A 20,157-nucleotide genomic window follows, 5' to 3' on the forward strand; every position below is an offset into this window, starting at 1 on the left:
ATGTCTGGGGCTTTTTTCTGTTAATTACGGAAAAACTAGATGAAAATTAAATTTTAAACACAGGCACAGGATAAGATATAATCATAAAAGACTTGTTCTTTTATCTTAGGAAATATACAACTGAACACTGTACTAAAGGGAAGTGATGAGATTCTTTATTCAGTATGTAAAACTGATAGGCTTGATGAGGGTAAAGAATAAATATAATCTATTTTCTGCCAGAGGCAGGGAGTTTAAATGGTGATGTAACAATGTTAAGACTTTCTAAAACAGAGTCCAAGCCAGAATTTTATTATTTTAAAAAGTTTTATTCTGCTTATTTAGAAATTTGAATTTTTTTAATAACTGCAAAGAAAAAAAATCAGCCACACCTGAAGAGCTAATATAATTGATTAAGAGAATGCAGTGGTATATCATTCTAAACAAATAGTGCTGATGTGCCGTAATAAATTGTCTATTAGTAAAAAAATACATTTTAGGGCACATAATACAGCATCTGTATCACAAATTACAGTAGGGATACTTTTCAAGAATTTAATCAAACTAGAGATTTTTGAGTAATGCATCTTTCAAATGCAGCACTTAAAAATGTAACAACTCTGCATTCTTTTTCTAAAAAAAGTCCTTGTAATTTTATCATAGAAATGCTGCTTTATTGCTGCAAGATGTCAAAGTTCAAGGCTCAAAAGGTAGAGGAGAGAATACAAAGATATCCTTTAAGAAACTTGTTTTATATATGTATATATAAAAAAGGTAAAGTTTATAAAAGTTAATTTACAAACCAAGAACAAAAGGGGTATGCACGCATTATATACAAGCATCCTTATAACATCTATAAATTTTCAAATGCATAGCAAACCCTCCCCACCCCAAGGGGGCAAAAACCCCTATACCATTATTTTCCTCTCGTTCTATTCTGATCACATTTTGTTTCAAACCAACAAGTTCACAATCATTTCCCCCCAATCTTTCTCATGATACATTATATAGATAAGCACAAAAGCCATACAAAAACTTAGCCATATAGAACTAGGATGATCTAAAACTATTTTAAAAAACATAAGGGTAAGGCATCCCTGCTGGTTAATATGTTTGTAGTAATGGTTAATTTACAGATTCAAATAGGCCACTGAACCAGTCTCACATGCTCTGTGTCCATCTCAAAGAAAAGCTAAGTGTCTTCACATACTGTAAGTCAATGCCAATTTGTCTGCCAAATTACCCTAGCTGAAGATTGCTGTTAAACCCACTAGAGACTCCATATTTGCTCCAGATGTCTTTGCATTTCAAGAGGGGATATATATGTGTATGTGCGTACACGTGCACATGTATGTGTATATAACCTGTGAAAATCAAAATTTAAGTATGTGTCTGTCAAACCCAGGCCAAGATGCTGTTGCTCTACACCAGTGTAGTTAAAAAAGAATGTAGCCCACCCAAAATGATTCCCTCATTTGCTGGCTGGTAATTTAACAGAAATCTACCAATGGACAGTTCCCAGTGCCCTTAAAAAAATACAAAAGCCAATTAAAAATTAAAATGCATTCAGAACACTCGCCCTGCCCTCAGTCCATACTAGTTTTCCATCATAGCCTCAGTTTCACAGCATGTTTTTTGACCATGGTTCAAGGGTGTACTTGCTAAAGCCGTCATCAGTTGAAATAAAATGCTTAATACTAACAAGTTCCATCATCACTTCTATGAACAGTATAATACTTGATAGGGTGGTTCCACTTAAAATTCAGTACGTCTAGCCCAGTTTCACATTATTTAATCAAGTTTCTACGTTAAATATTAAAAATGGTCAATCAAGACAGAAACACAATTTGCTCCGACAAGATAATTTGGATCTCCAGGAAGGGACTTGTTCTGCCAGGTCTTAGGGTCACCTAAGGAAGAAAACAAAATGGACATTTATTACCACTAAACGAAGATGCTTATATCATATACCTAAAGCACACGATTCTCCGTCATCCTTGAGAATGTGGTTATATGCATAAATGTATAATTTTTGCTCTTTTTAAAAAGGGGCCTCTCATTTTGGAGTAGTACCTTTAAATTTCCATAGGAACAATTGAGGTATAGTTTTAATTTAGCTGAGATTAACGATTCACCAAGACAAATTTATTCTCATTTAAAAATTTAAGAAAACTTTACAAAATGAACAAAATAAGAGAGAACTCTGAAAGTCCCAAATCACATATTCATGTGAATGAAAAACTGACAAGTACAAGGGATGTTCAATTCCAGTACACCAAAAAACACTTCTCTCAGGGTAGGAACACACGGTTCCTCTGAAGACCCCCATTTTCTGAGATTACTAAGTAACTGACAGAGAAGTTGAACACCTGAAGAACAGAGGAAACCACTACAAACCTCTCCAAATAATCAGGGAGCTCTGACGCCGGAGATGAATAGAGGGCGTGTTAGTGCCAACTCTGCACTTCTATATTCGTTTAAAAGGAACTAAAACTAGTCTGTCTAAACAGCTACTGGTTTTACCTTAAGAAAACCAACCAACATGTCAGCTAAGTAGAAGAAAACATTTCTGTCAAAACTGGAAAAGAAGATTTTGTCCAGAGTTGACAATTTCTGGTTTAGTCAGTAGTCATGGACTGGCTATCTTATCTATAGGGTATGAGTTAAGTATGTTTTGGAAAAAGCGGAGGATACTTTGACCCATGAAATAGAGCTGAAAAACTTGAAGAGGGATATACGTATATACATGGACACACACACACTTCTCTACAGTGTACTAGAGGTCAAAGTAGTTTTTTTATAGGTGTGTTTTCTTATGTTAGAGATGCGATCCTATGGGAATTGGAGCGTAAACTTAAGTTTGTATAACCAGAAGTTTCTATTTGGAGTAAACATGTAGTGAATTCCTTCACATAACAATCAGTTACAAATCTGATTTTCCTAAACAAGATAATCTCAACAATTTGAACTATTTAGAGGATGTTCATGTAGTAGTCTCCTGGAGTCCAAATTATAGGAGAGACACACACACAAAGCACATAAATTTCCAAAGTTTAAGTTAATAATCCCAATTAGGCTGAAGTTTTCACTATTAGAATCTACTGGAAAAACTTTAATATATAGAGTGTCTCAAAAAGCCTTTGGGATACATCCCGTATAAATAAAAATGATAGTAACCATATAAGTCATAAATAGCACATTTCTGAAACATGTGGAGCTTAAAAACAGTGTTACACAGTGGTCAATCTAGTCAGAAGACTGGAATTCAAATCCTGCGTCAGACGTTCACTAGATGCGCGACCCTGGGCGTATCAGTCAACTGCCTGACACAGATTCCTCATTTACAAAATGAGGGCAATAGCTGTGAGATATTATCATCTGCAAAAACAAATAAATAGATGAAAATGCAACAACAAACCACTGCAAACCCTAAAGGATTATATCAATATTAGCTATTACGTCATTACTATCAGTAACAACAATGGCTAGAATGTTTCTCTATTTTTATCACATTTTGTCTTCCTAACTCTATGTGGTACATGTTATTATAATCACCATTTTAGATGAGGAAACTGAGGCTGAGTGTTTGGGTGACTTGTCTTAGGGGTTACATGGCTAGTATTTGAGGCACGATTTGAACTTGAGTCTTCTTGCCATGAAGTCTAGCACTCTACCCACTGCATCACCTACCTGCTCCTAATAAAAATGTTGGCGTAATTCTTATACTATAAAATTCTCAGGATGAAAGGCAATTTGTGCCTAGATGACTTGAATCACGAAAAATTCAGAACAGTCTGAATTAGTGATATTTCTATAAACCAGATATTCCTTTAGTGGGAATAGACATATGGTAATAGTCATTTGTTATCTTACTTCATAAGTACAACAAAACAAAATACTGAAAAGTGTGACGATGCAACGGGAAAGTTGAAATTAAGATTTAGCAAGAGAAACTCATAAAAATGGCAAGAAAAATACTGATCCCAATAAAAATTTGTTTTTTCGCATAAACATTGAGATCCAACAAATAAAGTAAGTATGACTGTACAAGAAAAACATTTTAAACGAAACCAAAGTAGGAATGCTTGGCATTGGTCAAGTACACTTTTAATATTTTTAGGCATATCTTTATTTCAATTTTTCCACTGCATCCTGAAAATTTTACAGAACAGATCACCTGAGAAAGTAAAAGCAGAAAATAAAGTGCCTTTGCTGAATCAATTTTAATTCAATTCAACCAACATTTATTGAGTCCCTTTGTGCAAAATATGAAAAAGCCAAAAAGTTCTTCACCTACCACTATTAATTTGTTCATTCATGATTGACAGTACTTGCACTGCGAGTAAATCTAGAAATGCTTACATAACGAAATAGAAAGTGGCATCAAACGTGATGGCAAATGGTATGCAGTGATCATTAGCCCATGCATCAATCATCTGACAAGCACCAAAAGCCCCAAAAGGACAGAGGGAGGACAGCATACCCGACGAGGAGTCGGATGATTTTAGAGCGAAAGACCAACCGTCAGGAGTCATAGACGCACAGTGTGGTAAGCGCAGCTCCACTGGCTTCAGGAATTTTAGTCCATGGGGCCCACACATAACTAACGGGCTGAGCAGCGTTTCACCTGAAATTCAAAGGAAGATTGTAACAAGGCCCATGATATGTACTGCCACAGCTACACCCTCAAATTAAATTTGGTCTCTAAAAACAAAAAGAGCCAACTCTGCACATCATGAAAAATACATAAAAAATGTATGCTTTTAAGATAATCTTTTGAAAATTTCTCATGGTCATTCTCTCTATATTTTAGGTTTACTACCATACTACTTAACAGGAGGATTTAAGGGATTAAGACTGATGGAAATATCAATATAAATATGTGAATAAGATTATATGGTTATTAAACAAGTAATTTTTAACACAACTGCAAAATCAGATACATTAAATTCTGGCAAATTTTAAGGAAATTAGTTGACTTGATATATTTAGAAAGCAATGACCAATTTGATCAGAATAAAACTGCCACATTGATATTACAATAACCTATGATTAAAATCATATATTGAAAAATGGGCTCAGTGGTTTAAATTGAGAATTCTTAATTTTTGATGAGAACTTTCAGAAATCTTTTCACACTCTAATCTGAATACATTAGTGCATCAGGAGAATCTAGCTTATCTTAACTGTGAATCAAACTATGTGGCTAATGAACTGATACATCTTACTTTCATATGTGTGGCATGTATTTCTTAGAAAATAGAGATTACTGAAAACATGGCAGGTTTGGTGGGCAAAGTGGGGGAAGCAGTTCTTTTACACACAAAATACAAATGTAAACCATCTAAATTCAACAAATATTTATCAAGCACTCTATCTAAGGAATCAAGATAAGCACTAAAAATGCAAAGAAAAGAATAATTTCTGTTCCTCAAGAACCTTAAATTCTACCATAATATAAACATGTGGCAAAGCAGAATGGGTCAGGAAAATGGCAATGGAGACAATAATACATCTTACTTTATCTTTGCCAACATCTCTGATTTGCCAAGCTTTGAGAGTTTGACCATTAAATACTGAGCCAACTGTACTATATTCCTGCCTCCCTATATCTCCATAACAAGAGATTCAGGATGTAAATTTAATAGAACTACCATCACAATGGATTGTAACCCCTTATGGAACAAAAACGTAAGAGTACTTACCTTTTTCTTTATCTAAAGGTGGTAAGATACTATTGTCTCGGCACACTTTGAAATAGATTTCTTGTTCAATTCCTTCAGGGATGGCCCCTTGTGGGATAATTATACTAACTCCAGTTTCTATGGAACTTAAGACGCCACCATTGCTATTAAAAATTCCTCTTGCTGTGGCTACAACTGTGTGACCATCTTCATCCTCGTCATCTTCCAAAGCTGAAGGACTGAGAGTTCATGAACATTTAAGGAATGTGGTACAAAACAGTATGTTGAGGGTTTGTCTTTAACATATCACTTGTTACACAGGATAGGAAGGTATGGAAAATTTGGGATGCACACCAACAGAAGAAGTAGCCACAGTGACGATGTCACTGAGTCACTGAGAAGTTTTTTCTTTTCTTATGAAATTTTTTATCTCAGATGCATGTTCCAGTTACAAAATAAAGACATGTTCTTATTTACGATGTTTAATTTCTGTAATTAAGTCATTTGTCTCTATCATTTAGTACATAACAAAACTTTTGGAATAAAAAGTATATACCTGACAAATAATAACCTGATAGTATGTTAGCACAAAAAAATAAATTTAACATATCTCTAAGATAATGAGTCATAACTTAAATCACTATTTCAAGTACAATTATATCTCCCACTGATGGAATATCTCAGGGATACTAAAGTCCTGAAATTCACCAAATTTTCAATCTAAACTTACATATCAGAAAAAACTCACCACTTAAAAAGTCAATACATGTACTGATCAATCAAGGACAACTGTAGTAAAGGGTTATGATTTCAGGGTGGACAGGAATGAATCCTGGAAGGCTTCTTAAAGGAAGTGAGTTTTGAAATAAAGTTTTTATAAAGGGGGAAAACAAAGACTAGCAAGAAGGAGAAAATAACACTGAATTAAGAACATAATGTGGAATTAGTTCTGGGACAATCAAGATTATGTGGCAGGTATAAACTAATGGCAGAGCACCAGGAGATAAATTTTTTATCCTAGAAATAAGAAAACTTGTCATAAAAGGAAATATTGCAAGTATTTTCAATTTGTGAAAAATACAATTAAGGCACAAAAGTAACAAAGGACAAAAGAAAGGTAATTAAATTCTCATTCATGAATAATTAGGGATATAAGACTACACTTTAAAAGGAACACAGCTAGGGAAAATTCTGTGTAAATGAACTGCATCCAGCATCTGAATGATCAAGTTAAACAAAAGGAGGTATTTCGGACCTACCAGAGTAAGAAGCAGAATGAGGAGTATGTTTTCTTACATTATATTATAATGAGCCAAATTTCGAAGATTTTGGGTTCTGTGGTTCAGATCTTGATCTTTGATTTTAGCTTTAGGAATTGAATGAGGTAGATTCTATTTAGCAAGGAAAACAAATCTAATTCTTCTAACTAGACAGCTGTTTCATGGACAAGGACTAGAAAAAAAATCTAGGAAAAATGACTCCAAGGTGAGGAAATGGCTTTGTAACACAGACCCGTACAACCATGAAATTCAGGACAACGGATTTTTGTCAATTATTTCTCTTAAAGTTTGGGAGTTAAACTGTGGGTGCTAAAATGATCACTGCAAGGCTTAAACCATGGAGGGATACATTAACTACAGGAAATCAGAGATTCCCACAGAAACCAAATGAAGACCCTAACACTCTAAGCTGAACAAGTCTGAATGGTGAAAAAAAGGACCTTACCTCACCGGGATGGCTTGAGGCACTGCACTGACGTTATTTGGCTGGTATTTGGGCCTATCTGTCGGGACAGAGAACGTCTCTACTCCACTGTCAAACTCAGGAGGTTGTGACGAACTCTGCGTTTTCAAAAATGTTTTGGGGGAGTTTGGAGCCTTGGGAGGCAACTCCAGTTTATGCTGAGTTTCATTTGGCAGGAGATTGTGGTTAAATTTAGGACTTTCAAACTTTCGTTCAAATGGTCTGGCAGAGCTTGTATAAGGTTTTGGTGTGAATCGGTTGTATGCTGGGGTGACTGTTTTCTGAGCTTGTTCAGTTCCATTAACTGGGCCTTTGTCAGGAAAACTTTTCTGAGGATAGAAAGTAGATTGAACAGTCTCTTCTCGGTTTGAAGATCGGAATGTTGATGGCTTATTTTGAGATGGAGGAGGGTCTGGCTTAGATACTAAAGAATTCTGAAAGTCCAATGACAAAGAATTCCCTAAAAAAGAAAAAAAAATTATGATAAGAGTATTTTACTAAGAGAGAGTGGAGTAGTCAATGGAAAGTGAGAGCAATAATTTTTTTTTAAAGTATCCATAAAACCCAAGAAAGAAAAAGAAAACAAAGATATTAACTCAGTACTTCACTGAAACTGGTATTCCTTTTTTGGCAAGCCCAAGTATCCCACCTACTTCACCGTATCGTTTTAGGCCATGGTCTGAAAGTCAAGTTCAAAGCCATGCTATGACTCTCAAGAAGCAGATGAGCTCCTATTCCCTCTTTGGGAACAACTGGGCAGTAATGGATATATTTCAAGTCTTTCTTCCTCAGACCCCAGTTTAAGAGAAAACAGGCTCCTCGGATGCCAAGAATTCTGATAAATGGGCAAAGTAGAGTTCATGGTCTAAGTGTGGGCAGGCCTGGTGAGGGGAAGGGAGGAAGAAATGAAACTGCTTTATTTACCATAAGTGCTATCATTTTGGAGGGGAAAACTCTTCCCTTGATCACTCAAGTTGTGCTGAGGTGAAAAAAGGATGTGTTCATTCTTTATTCCTAAAAGATAAACTACATATTGTCAAGGGATATTAAAGAGGTTCATCTTCACAGAAAAATATGTGGATCCAATAGAATGGATAATCAGGTACTATTTCCAGAAGATTGAGAAATGTTAGACTCTTTAGAAATTGAGATATGGAAATGAAGCTTACACTGAAACTGAAAAACAGCAACCAATGAATTTATCAAATACCAAAGGGCACAACTAATTGACCCAAAGTAATCTTTATCCATCTGAACCTCATTTTTTGTATCTTTTTAACAGAGAAATGAAAGTCTAAGTTTCTACTGACAGAAAGTATAAGTTAATTTTGTAATCTTATGTTTGACAGAAGGACATTTCACACAAAGGCTAAAATAACAGGACCAAAGCAACTAATTTTTTTTGGACACATTAAAAATGTACATTAGACAAAAATCTATAGTAAATCTAGTAGCACCTTTTGATAACCAACCAAAAGTATAATCTAATAAATTTATGCTGACAAAAGTGTATTTTCAGTAAGGTGTTTATCCTATCACTGACTTGAAGATGTAACATCACCTGCTCAAAACTTAGTGGTAATCAGTTTAGAAGTTTATGCATGGTAAAATTCACATATTCTGTTACTTAATATTTTCGTTCAGCTTTGTAATCTTATATACCTTCAGAAAGGAGTCCCTTGGGGTGTGCATGGAGAGCCAGAGAAGAGTTGGTAAGAGGCTGAGGAGGCTGGTTATACTGTGAAGGAGGTGCAGGTGATGGAGGAGTAATTTGAGCTGATTCATAGCGTTTTTCACCAAAAGTTCTATCCATAATATCACTTTCAATAGGCTTTCCCCTGTTAAAATATTAAAGAGGGAAATGGTAGCAAATGGAAATCCACATTTGGCCAAACAAGCTTAAAATGTTCACAATCATAACTCTTTTAAAAGTTTCTTCCTGTGAGTCTTGGGAGATGCTCTATACAAAGTCAATCATTTGAAGTACAAAAGAAATCAAGACAATAATACAAGTACTTTAAGATAGCAGTAAAACAATCCAGAAGATGACAAAAAAGCAGATGAAATTCTGAGAAACACTTGAAAACTGTGACTCATCATCCAATATGTTGTCTTTCTCAATAAAAACGTCTTAAGCAAGCCTTGCAAATATCTTGCAGAGTAATGATCTTTCATTATTGAATTTTCATTAGACCCAAGTCTCTACTGGCTCTGATTTTGAAGATGGGGAATGGAGACCTCAATCCTTCTACCTCTATGTAGTCAAAAAACAATACGTGAAGAATATTCCCTTTTACACAAATAACATCCAATGCTATCAAGAGTGCAAAATAGATAAATACAACTGGCTCTGTTGGGTCAGTTTCACCCTACCCATATTCCTATAGAGGTATTTTAAGGCTTTCTGGGTAAGTAGGTACTGGTTTAATTTACAAGGCTCACATAAGTTAAATTATGCCTATTTTACTTTCCCTCCCCCCAATAAAATGCTAATCACAAATACATAATACAAAAATGCACATTTAATAGAAATTATCTGAAGAAACTCATAATTGCAACCATGCCATCTAAACCTTAGAAACAATCAGCCTAAACTTCACTAGTTTTATGTGCACAAACAGATTATTTATCAAGAACTACACTTTCCCACTTACATGAAACAATATGTTTTCATGTTTACATGTGACAAAACAGACTTGTCCCAAGGAACTTCAGGCTAATGATTAGTCTCAAATTAAAAACTTATTTGGCTTTCATAGATATTTATACTGGAAAAATTTGGAAATGACTTTGAAGTCTGAAAGTGCACATAATGCCAATGACAAAAGCCACAGGGGGAGGACACCTTAAAAACATCCTCACATGAATGCCAATCTTACCACTTGATGCTCCTTTTCAAGTAGTCATAGCTAGTGTAAGAGCCAAGAAATCTAGGTGATAGCAAAGCAAATGCAATAGAAGAACGAAAGAAAAACAAGTCATTCTAATAAGATTTCAGGAGATGGTCTAAATTGTCATTTTCAAACACTAAAACCATCCTAACTGCAACACAGAAACAGCAGCATTCTGCCTATAAAAATACAGCTAACACTCATTTGTCCAGAGAGATTACTACTGTGTGCATGAATGTATATGTATGTGTCTCCCTCTACATACATACACACACACACACACACACACACACACACTCTCTCTCTCTCTCTCTCTCACTTGACCCTACCAGTCTACTTTGACTCCTTAGCTATCCCAAAACTTAACAGTATAGTGGGCAACTTTCATGTTCATTATGTCATCCAGCAAAGGTGTCAAATGTGCAAGAATGCAAAGTAAGTCAAGTGGGCAAAAAAGCAGCAAAGAAGGGGCAAAAAACTAAGGATGATCAGGCAGCAAATAAGTGAGCCAACTGTTTAATTAAAAGGAAAGATGCTGCACAGAAATGAATATACATTTCAGATGCAGACCCAAACTGCACACAAGCAAATGAATACATAACAAAGTGCCCGCAATGGCCACCTTACCAGGATGACCACAGCTCTGCATTTTTAAAAATACACATGAAATAAGTGACTGTCTGGCACCAACTCCCTCCTAGATATTTTCAAAATGAAATACGATTCAAGCTTTATGAGGAGAAAAATTTTAGGTGTGTTTTCAATAGATTCTATACCATACACCCTTACTCACAACTGTACATGAACCCAGATGACATATTGACATCTTCGCATAATTCTTCAAGTCTAACAACCTGTGTTTATTTTTCTTCTTCTCTGACCCTGGGCCTTGATCTTCTAACAGTGAAAGTAGGACAGTATTCACTATGACTTTATCCCTGCATCACTTGCTGTGTGGAGTACTGTTTGATCTAATTCTACCACTCTTTATGATTCTTTCTCCGCACTAAAAGTGTCATGGAAGAAGACACAAGTGGGAAAAAAAAAATCATAGGATAATAAAAATGACAGCTAGCACTTAGATAGCACATTAAGTTTTGCCAAGCTCTTTGTGTGTGTGCGCATGCATATGCACAGACACATGTACCTGCGTGCACACACATAACATCTCATTCAGTCTTGATAATATTTCTTTATCCCCCATTTTATTTTACACCTGGAGAAATGTCAAGTGACTTGTCCAGTCCCAGAGCTACTCTACTCAATAAGTCACCTCACAGGGATGCTCAGGGGCCCTCTGGCCCAACCCTCCCATTTCACCAATGAGAAAGTATGATCCAGAGGTTCAGTAACTTACTCAGGGTCATACAAGGACTAAATTTCAGGAGGGATCTGGATCCAGGTCCTCTGACTCCAGAGTCAGCATTCTTTTCCCTAAATCATGCTAGTTCCTATCAATACTCTTCTAAAAATAATAATTTTTTTATTGAAAATACTGACACTACAAATCTAAGAAAGCCCTGATAAAGAATTATGGTTGCGTATTCTATACCCCACTCACATCCCTAGATGTTAAGAAAAAGGAAGAACAAACTTTACCTATATATTAGACGTGTGGATTTTACTTATGAATTCTTTCTTCTAACAAGTTGAATGTTACCTTCTTGGACCATAATTTAATATAAACTCTTCACAGCTGTTCAAAATCCCCTGAATTACAAACCATCTATATAGTTGTATTTTTAAAGCCTGTTTAAAAAGCACAAGACTTCTCCATCTACTATAATTCCCCTGACAAATTCAATCTTACATGATGACAGCTTATTTATACCATCTCAAGTTAAATAACTTACTTAGAATAACTAGAAAAACTTAGTTGATTTGGAGGATGAATTGGTTTGGCAGTCTCTATGAGATGGCTGGCAGGAACTTGTGCTGAAGGTTTGTTTTCAAAACTTCTTCTATCAAAATACGAAAGCTGTTTTCGATAGTATTCCTCATCTTCCTCAGGATCATAGTGATTTGAACGAACAATATCTTCAGGTGCTTTCATCTGAGGTTTCTGTGGTTCTGGGGACCTAATACATGATCATATAAGACACTCAAACTCAAGGTTACGGTGCAAAATTTACAATGAAACGTTCAAAGATGGATAAACAGTACAGAGCTGAAAGATGAGCTACTGTAGCATATCCTACACTTTTCTCTTTAAAATCAAATCCATGTATAAAATACCTTATTTACCTGTTAACTTCAAGTTTCCAGAGCCTTCCTATGTCACAAAGCCCAAGGATTCAATTTCAAGCACTTTACCCACAAATGCTTGCTAGATTTTTGCCTATTTCAGACACAATCATCACAAACTAGGCTTTCTTTTTTCCTAGATTGCAGCACATTAGAAGCAGTTCAAAGGGGAGAATATTTCTAGAGGCATAATGATAGTAGGAAGAAGCGAACAGTGGTAGTCTAACAGCAAATTGTTGGTAATTTTACCAAAGGCACATGTTGACATATAAGGTTTGAACCATAATGCTGTGACCATTTATTACAAAGGAATAACAGACCATAAGGATAATACTAATTATGTTGTGCTATTGTATATTCATGCCTATAATGATGACTCAAAGAAAGGTTAAATTGTGCTTGATAAACTTTAAGGAGGCAGGGAAATGCAGAATGTAGTCTAGAAAGAATGAAATAAAGTATAAAGAGCTAAAGCAAATTTTGTGAAACAATAATACAACAAAGTCTGGAAGAAACTCAAATTTATTTTAAAAGTTTTTTTCCGAACTAGAGCCATAAAAGGCTTATTAGCAAGAAACCTCTTGTACAGTATAACTTCCTCACTTAAAAAGCAAAGCATTCTTCCAGTGATTTAAGGATTGCTAATAAGACTTTTCACCTTCCCTGCCTAACCTGTCCCATACTTAAGCCAAACTGAATATAAGGGCAGTTGATTTTTATTTTAGTCGTACAATTATTTTCATCCCATTTTTTCCCTTTCACAATACTAAGAGAGGCGCTATAAAGTAGCTGGCCTTTAGAGCCAAAAAGATTTGAGTTACTTCCTGCCTCTAAGACATACTGGCTATATTACTTAACTTCATACTCTAAGTGACTCCCTTGCACTAAGTTGTAGAGCAAGTGCCTTGTCAATGAGATCACAGAGCTAGTCCTTAATCCTACCCTAACACGTGTAAGTGGTCTTATTGAACTGAATGTATAAATAACAAAAAATGTAGTTTTATACCACAACCTGAACTCTTTTATTAAATGGCAGTATACCCACCTGTACAGTGTTTTATCATGCTCACTGAACTGATTTTGAGAAGATTTAGGACCACCGATGGGAACAACTGCAGGTTTAGGTACTGTTTCCAGGGGCTATAGGGAGGGGAAAAAATGACAGATTTTATCTTTGAAGTTACGAAACTTCAAGGTTTAAGAATAGAATGTAAAAGACATTTTAAAGCTACTTTTCTATTAAGTGGTAATAATAACAAAAATCCCTTTTACATATTTACCTTAATAGCAGCTGTATCATTAACATCCTTCTTACTGTCTAATGATGCTGACCTTTTGTTTTCAAACATTTTGACTCTAGTAAGCACGGACTGTGGTTTCATTGCTGGATCTTCCTCATCTTCAATTATAGTAGGTGGTGGTGGAAGTGGTTTGGTGTTTGAAGAGAGTATTTCTGTCTTTTGAGATGAAGGTATCAGAGAAGGAACAGCCATAGAGCTATGGGGAGAAGGCTCATAATGCCCTGCTTTGGCATTAAACCCTTGTGGTGGTACTTGTTCATAACTTCGAGGGTATGGATCAAAATACTGCTTGGCTTCAGAAGACTTGGACATTGTTGATGAGTAAGGCTGTGCTTCTGATTTATATCTACCATGAATATCATATCCAGAAGTTGGCTGTTCTTCATATCGTAGGTTAGAGTTCTTAGGGGGCTGTTCATAGCGTGACCTGCTATCATAAGATATTGGGGTCGGTTCTTCAAAACGAGATTGTACTGGAAAGTAAGCACGTTCTGAAGCCTCATCAGGAAGCTGTCTAGGGTCAAAGTCTCGAGGGTGCTGATTATCAAAGGAAGGCCTTGCTTGGTAAGGCTGTTTGTCATCATAATATGACCACTGGTCTTCATAAGAAGGTGTTCGATGATCATCATAATGTAGGCGAGGGTCATAGCTTCGAGACAAATGATCTGTATAGTTGGCAGAATCATACTTAAATGGAGGTGGTTCAACCTCTCTACTGGATTGTTTTTCTGCATAAGGAGGCTGAGGTTCATAGCTCAAATTAGATTCTTTTTCCTGTCTCTGCACTGAGTGGTTAACAGACGGCTGTTTCATAACGTAATTTTGTCTTGGTGGTTCTTCAGTATATTGTTCTTTTCTATACACCTATGCAGAACACAGAAACTTAGCTATAAATATCTGGTTTATAATCTCAGTCAAATTTTATTATATAAAACAAATGAACAACCTGAAAAAAAGCTATTTTCTGCTAATATTTATAAGGTTACATTCAGATGAGAGAAAAAGGCCAATTATTTTGATTATTATTATAGGTTATTTTGATTAGAAGAAAGCCCAAAGTTGAAAATGCAGATGTCACTGGTGTCAGAATCTATTAAAATAAATCTAAGTAACAAATAATTTAGCTATTTAAAAAGTATCCAAGTTATGATTCACTGAGCTATTTTTAATTTGATTTTTATATCTGAAATTAAGAATATAAAGAAAAGCACAGTATAATTTTCAGTGAGGTTTTTCATCAAGGTTCTCTGGTAAGCAATAAAGAATTGGCAATAAATAAAAAAATAAGCTTAGAAATAAAAATAATCAGCAAAAATCTTTGATTGAAAATATCCATTTTTAGACAATATACATTTGGAAGCCATGCAAGCTAAAACATTTAATAATTCTTACTGATTTAAATGCACTAAGCTACGTAAGCCCATAGTAAAAAGCAAAGGGAATCCTTAAAAGGGGCAAAGCAAAAAACGTTCATGTGCTAGCTTGGGACAGCAGCAAGTTAGTGCAACAGTGCAGCACAGGTACCTTTGCCGGATCTACATGCGACGACAATGATGGTTCTTGGTCTCTTAGCACTATTTGAGATGTCTCAGTACTTGGTGGTGTTAAGGGGCCCGGATGTGGCTGATAGGAGTTGTAAGGAGCTGGGACTGGCTCCTCCAGTTGGATATTAGTTAGATTTACATTAGGATTAACAGCAGAGGTTGATGCTGGGTGTGTTTCAGACGAAGGGTAAGGGACTGCAGATGAGACTTCTGCTTTCTGTGAAGTGTTTAAAATATTTTAAATATAGTGCTTCTGATACACTGCTGACTTTCCACTTTAGTTTAAGTTTTTGTTTTAAATATAATATATATGTTGTGTACACATAATTTAAGTGTACTGGAAAAAAATTACTGCCTCATTCTAGCTTCTGGGAAATTATTATACCACTTTTATATATTATATTAAGTGAAACCATTTATAAGTTCTTAATAATCTCACATCCAAGTTAGTGACTAATCTTTGTCCGGAAAAATGACAAAATTTACTCTCTTTACATCAATTCCCACATTTTAAAACTGAATAATGCACCTACAGCTAGAAAATGTTGAATGCTTGCTGCTTACCTGTTGAGAGGCTGTTTTAAATCCTGGGGAGTCTATTCTATGAATTGGTTGTGGCTGCGCTTGTGGTGAATAAGAAGGGTATGTCTGGCTTTCGTGATGCATTCCAGAGGAGTCCTCTCTTACAGGTTCAGAGGACCGTGTAATTGCAGACTCCGGGGGAGTCCCAACCTCATCATTAAGAGTTTCATCTAGTTCTTGATCAGTGTAGGCCCCACCTTCTGTATCTGTATCTTCATAGTCAGAAGTGTGTCTACTGTCCGTGCTATACATTGAGTATTCACTACCTGGAGCTGACAGGTAGGATAGACGATCATCATGCAAATCAAGGTCATCACTTGTAGCACCATCCGCCTGGGTCAAATAAAAGTAAGTTAAAAACTTTATTCAATATTTAAAAGAGATGACCTTTATTTTTACAAAGGGAGACTGGAAAGGATATTCTCCTCTGAAAAAAATCAAATCTACTTGTTTCAAATTTATGATGGATAAAGGTCAAGAAGAACTGTACGAGCATACATGCAGACACACAGAGCATCCCTTGGCAGCTGAAACTTTTGGATGAGTCAGACGTTGGCTAATCCAAGTCTTAGGAACCCAACCCAAGGAGGCGATGAAGGATCTCGCTATCATTCTGGCCTATAAAGCCTAGTTACTGGATTTCTATTCCAAAGCATGGGGAAGAAAGGGAATGCCAATGAGCAAGCTTGCAGAAGCACCAGCATACTGACTTAACAGAAATGGAAGAAAAACTGTCATAACCAATGGAACAGATCTACTCAAGCCAGAACAAAGCACTATCTTTAGAAAGCAACTCTTCAAAAAAGCTGAAGCTGATATCTGTTGGAAGGTTTTCTGGAAAGTATTATGGAAAAGTATTACTACCAGAGATAGGGTTCCCCTCAAAACTTAGGAAGAAATGATTCCTTATAAAAGATGTTTCTAAAAGACAAAGAAATGTAGTTATTATGTTCTGTTTTACAAGTAATTAAGACATGAACTGATTCAAACATTTCAAGTTCCTTCAGCACAGAAGAGAAGAAAAATGAGAAACATGGGAGGTAAAGCATTTTCTAAATCTGAACTCACCAACCTGTGACTTAACTGCTATTAGTATGAAACTGTTTACCAGGCTCAGTAACACAGTCTAGTTATTAAAGCACCACCCTCAAAAATAGGATGCCTCTGGGTACATTTAAATACTGAGGTAGAATCTGGAGGGTTTAGTATTGTTTTTCTTTTTGTTTTTTAAAGGGAGTGGGCATCCTCCACAATCTGAAGCAGTGACAAAAGTGAAAAATTCCTTCTCACAGTGGTGAAATGCTAGAAGTAGGATATCTGGCATGAAACTGAAATCTTCACTGCGCTGTGCCAGAACTATGGTTCTCAGTTATCTCAATTAACTGGCATTACCAAGAAAACAAGTCCCAATTCTGTGTCAGGTGCTCCAGGAACATGTGCATCAAGTGGCAGCCTGGGACGTAACACTGAGCACTGCCCCTCCCAGTATATCAAACCAATGTCTGCCAGGTAGCAATATAGCTCTTGCTTTCAGCAGAACATCCTGCCTAGATGAAAGACTTAGAGCTCTTCGGTGTCTAAGGTAAGAAACTTCTATGGCTTTATTCTCCCATTCCCAACATAGAAGAGTTTGCTTGCCTATATTATCCATAACTCCCAACTTTTCAGTGACCTCAACAGTCACTCAGGTGGCAATGTCTTGGGGAAAGAATCACTCAGAATTAACCCCTTCACCCACCCACTACTGAGGCAGCTGGTCATCTTCAGAATTATGGAGACTGTAGACACTGAAGGGAACAAGAAGCATGGGCTGACTTAGACCCAGGCCAACATCTTCTAAGAAATTCAGGAAAGGGAATTCTGATGACTCTTCATGGCTTGATTGGGTGACCATAAGTCTATCTCAGATATGACAGGAAAGAACACTCCATAGGTTAAGTCATTGAAACTTTGACAAGAAAGTCAATGTTACTTGAAGCAGTTTTAAGTGGGAAAATCATATATTCATCTTGAAAACATGTAAGTGGATACGAGAAAATAAAATGATCTAAACATTTATGATTTTAATATATTTTAATTTTGGAAATTATCATAATGATAAAAGATTCAATTCATTTTATAAGGATGAAAAGAGGAAACTCAGGAGGCCAGCAAAGTAGGAAGGTCATAATAATCTCAGAAGAATGAGTTAAGAAAAATGGAAGGGAGTTTTTTACTAGCAACAATTCTAAGCATATGTATTTTCTGTAATTTTATTTAAATATATTTCCTCAGCAGAGGCCTTTAAGGAATTCATTTGCACAAATTAGGTTCCATTTTCTATTATCTCTGGATGAGGATAATGTTATAATATCAATTTTATCTCAGATATTAATATCATAACACTAAGGATGATTACAATCACTTTTACTGAGTGCTGTGAGAGTAAAAACCAATCATATAGTCAAAGTGTTGTCATAAAAATGGTTATATGGTTTCTTACACTTACTTTTTACTGCGTACAGTGTCCTACCTGAAATGTCAGTTACTCAACCTTGTCTTGTTCAACACATGCACTACTTGTAACCTCTAAATTGGCAGAAGAAAAACTTTAATTTTGAAATATTATTATGTATACCACTACTTCTACGTGTGAAACTTTTATGGTATTTTCCTGCAAAGGCTATATACTTTTCTGAATAGGCACTGTTGTCTTAAACATGCAGCATGCACTGCCAGAGCTCCTGTAGATAATCAGCCAAGTAGAGGAAAATGGGGGCCATGCCCAGGAGTAGGGTGAGGAGTGGGGAGGGAAAAGAGTTGGGCAAAATAGCACCACCATCACAACAACAAAAAAAACAACAACAAAAAACCCACAAACCAAAAAAAACAGAGAAACCCCAAATCTCTCCCCTTATTATCTATAAACTTAGCTTAAGAAAAACTGACAAAGCTATTATACTGCACTGTTAGGACCATATGAAATAAGGATGACAAAAGGAACTAAAGTTACTTTGCTTTTCGTTGGGGAAAATATTAAAAATTAAAGATAATAGGAAAAATATTTAATATGAATATAGTAATAAAGCTGGTCTCCCAAATACATGGTCTGAGAGGCCTTTTAATGACACAGCAAATCAATGAATGGACTAATAAGAATTCTCACGCTATTAGAGCTTCAAAACCCAGTAAAAGTAGTTTAAACTTCATGTCAGATAATTTTTTTTGTCTCTAATTGAACCAAAGTTTATTCCTTGCTTCTCCAACCCCTCCCCTCGTATTACTGTCACATGATATGGCAACTTAGAGACATCAAAAATGCAAAACCCTGAAATACAGGACAAACGTTCAAAAAAAACTGTTGGTGACGTTTCTTACCTTTCCCTCTGAAACCCAAACCAGCTGGTTTTGTTGTTGCTGAATAGCTTCTTTCAGTGCTCCATACCAACCATCATTCATTGAATTTAAATTAATAGTAGCTGAAAATAACAAAGTATTAATTTGGTCTCATGGACAGTAAGATAGCAGAAGTTGAGATGTAAGGTCTGCCAAAAGGAGGTATGATATTACTTGCAAGACAGATGGGAGTGTTTGCAGAGAAAGTTAACTACCCTGCTGAGTGCCCCGATTATGAAATAATATTTCCCTTTAAAAAGTGGTTGATATTGCTAGGATGAGATGGATGATAAATTTCTGGAAGCCAAGAAATGTACAGAATAAATTTTGCTATAAAGAAATGTGCCTAAGTAGACTCCTTATGCAGAACTTTTCAATAACTGGCTTTTGAAGTTTTCTTGAGTGTACTCACTTGTAAAAAGATGATGATTATTTTTACGAAGTTTATGAGATCGTTCATATAATTTTCTGGCACTTTTTCGTGATTCTGGACATAATCGCATTCTCATTGTTTTAACACCCTGCTTAGAATCAGGGTTGAGGAATACCACAATGGGATACCACTGTGCATAATTTAGACGGTCAACAGCATTTGGTGTTACATCTAATAAAGCATGTTTATCCTGCATAAGGAAAAAAAAAATCATGATTCCAGATATGTAACTCTTTTCAAAGAACTATCAATTCAGAAAATGATACTCCAGCCAAAGAATGTAAAAACTCTATAACTGTAAAATCACCACAAATTGCAAAATTAAACACTCTTAGTAGCACCACTATCCTGCCATTATTATTTATATTAAATACAGGATCA

At 35.7% G+C, this 20,157-nt stretch overlaps 1 protein-coding gene across 11 annotated transcripts in view; it reads right to left on the bottom strand.

The window, feature by feature from the left end:
* Positions 1–287: 287 nt before the first annotated feature.
* Positions 288–20,157, bottom strand: part of TJP1 (tight junction protein 1) — a 278,691-nt gene continuing 258,821 nt past the window's right edge. For 5 of the 11 annotated variants that reach the window (XM_072616792.1, XM_072616813.1, XM_072616830.1 and 2 more), the window contains 12 exons: positions 19,756–19,966; positions 19,326–19,426; positions 15,951–16,301; positions 15,367–15,603; positions 13,822–14,706; positions 13,587–13,681; positions 12,151–12,375; positions 9,069–9,244; positions 7,389–7,866; positions 5,685–5,902; positions 4,463–4,606; positions 288–1,889 (listed from right to left, as the gene is read on the bottom strand). In XM_072616792.1, the coding sequence (XP_072472893.1) occupies positions 1,795–1,889; positions 4,463–4,606; positions 5,685–5,902; positions 7,389–7,866; positions 9,069–9,244; positions 12,151–12,375; positions 13,587–13,681; positions 13,822–14,706; positions 15,367–15,603; positions 15,951–16,301; positions 19,326–19,426; positions 19,756–19,966 (3,216 nt within the window). In that variant the 3' untranslated portion in view covers positions 288–1,794. The remainder of the gene's footprint in view (positions 1,890–4,462; positions 4,607–5,684; positions 5,903–7,388; positions 7,867–9,068; positions 9,245–12,150; positions 12,376–13,586; positions 13,682–13,821; positions 14,707–15,366; positions 15,604–15,950; positions 16,302–19,325; positions 19,427–19,755; positions 19,967–20,157) is intronic. The other 6 variants (XM_072616798.1, XM_072616796.1, XM_072616788.1 and 3 more) reach the window with 5 other exon arrangements.

This window comes from Notamacropus eugenii, chromosome 1, assembly GCF_028372415.1.
Source record: "Notamacropus eugenii isolate mMacEug1 chromosome 1, mMacEug1.pri_v2, whole genome shotgun sequence".
NCBI lineage: Eukaryota > Metazoa > Chordata > Mammalia > Diprotodontia > Macropodidae > Notamacropus > Notamacropus eugenii.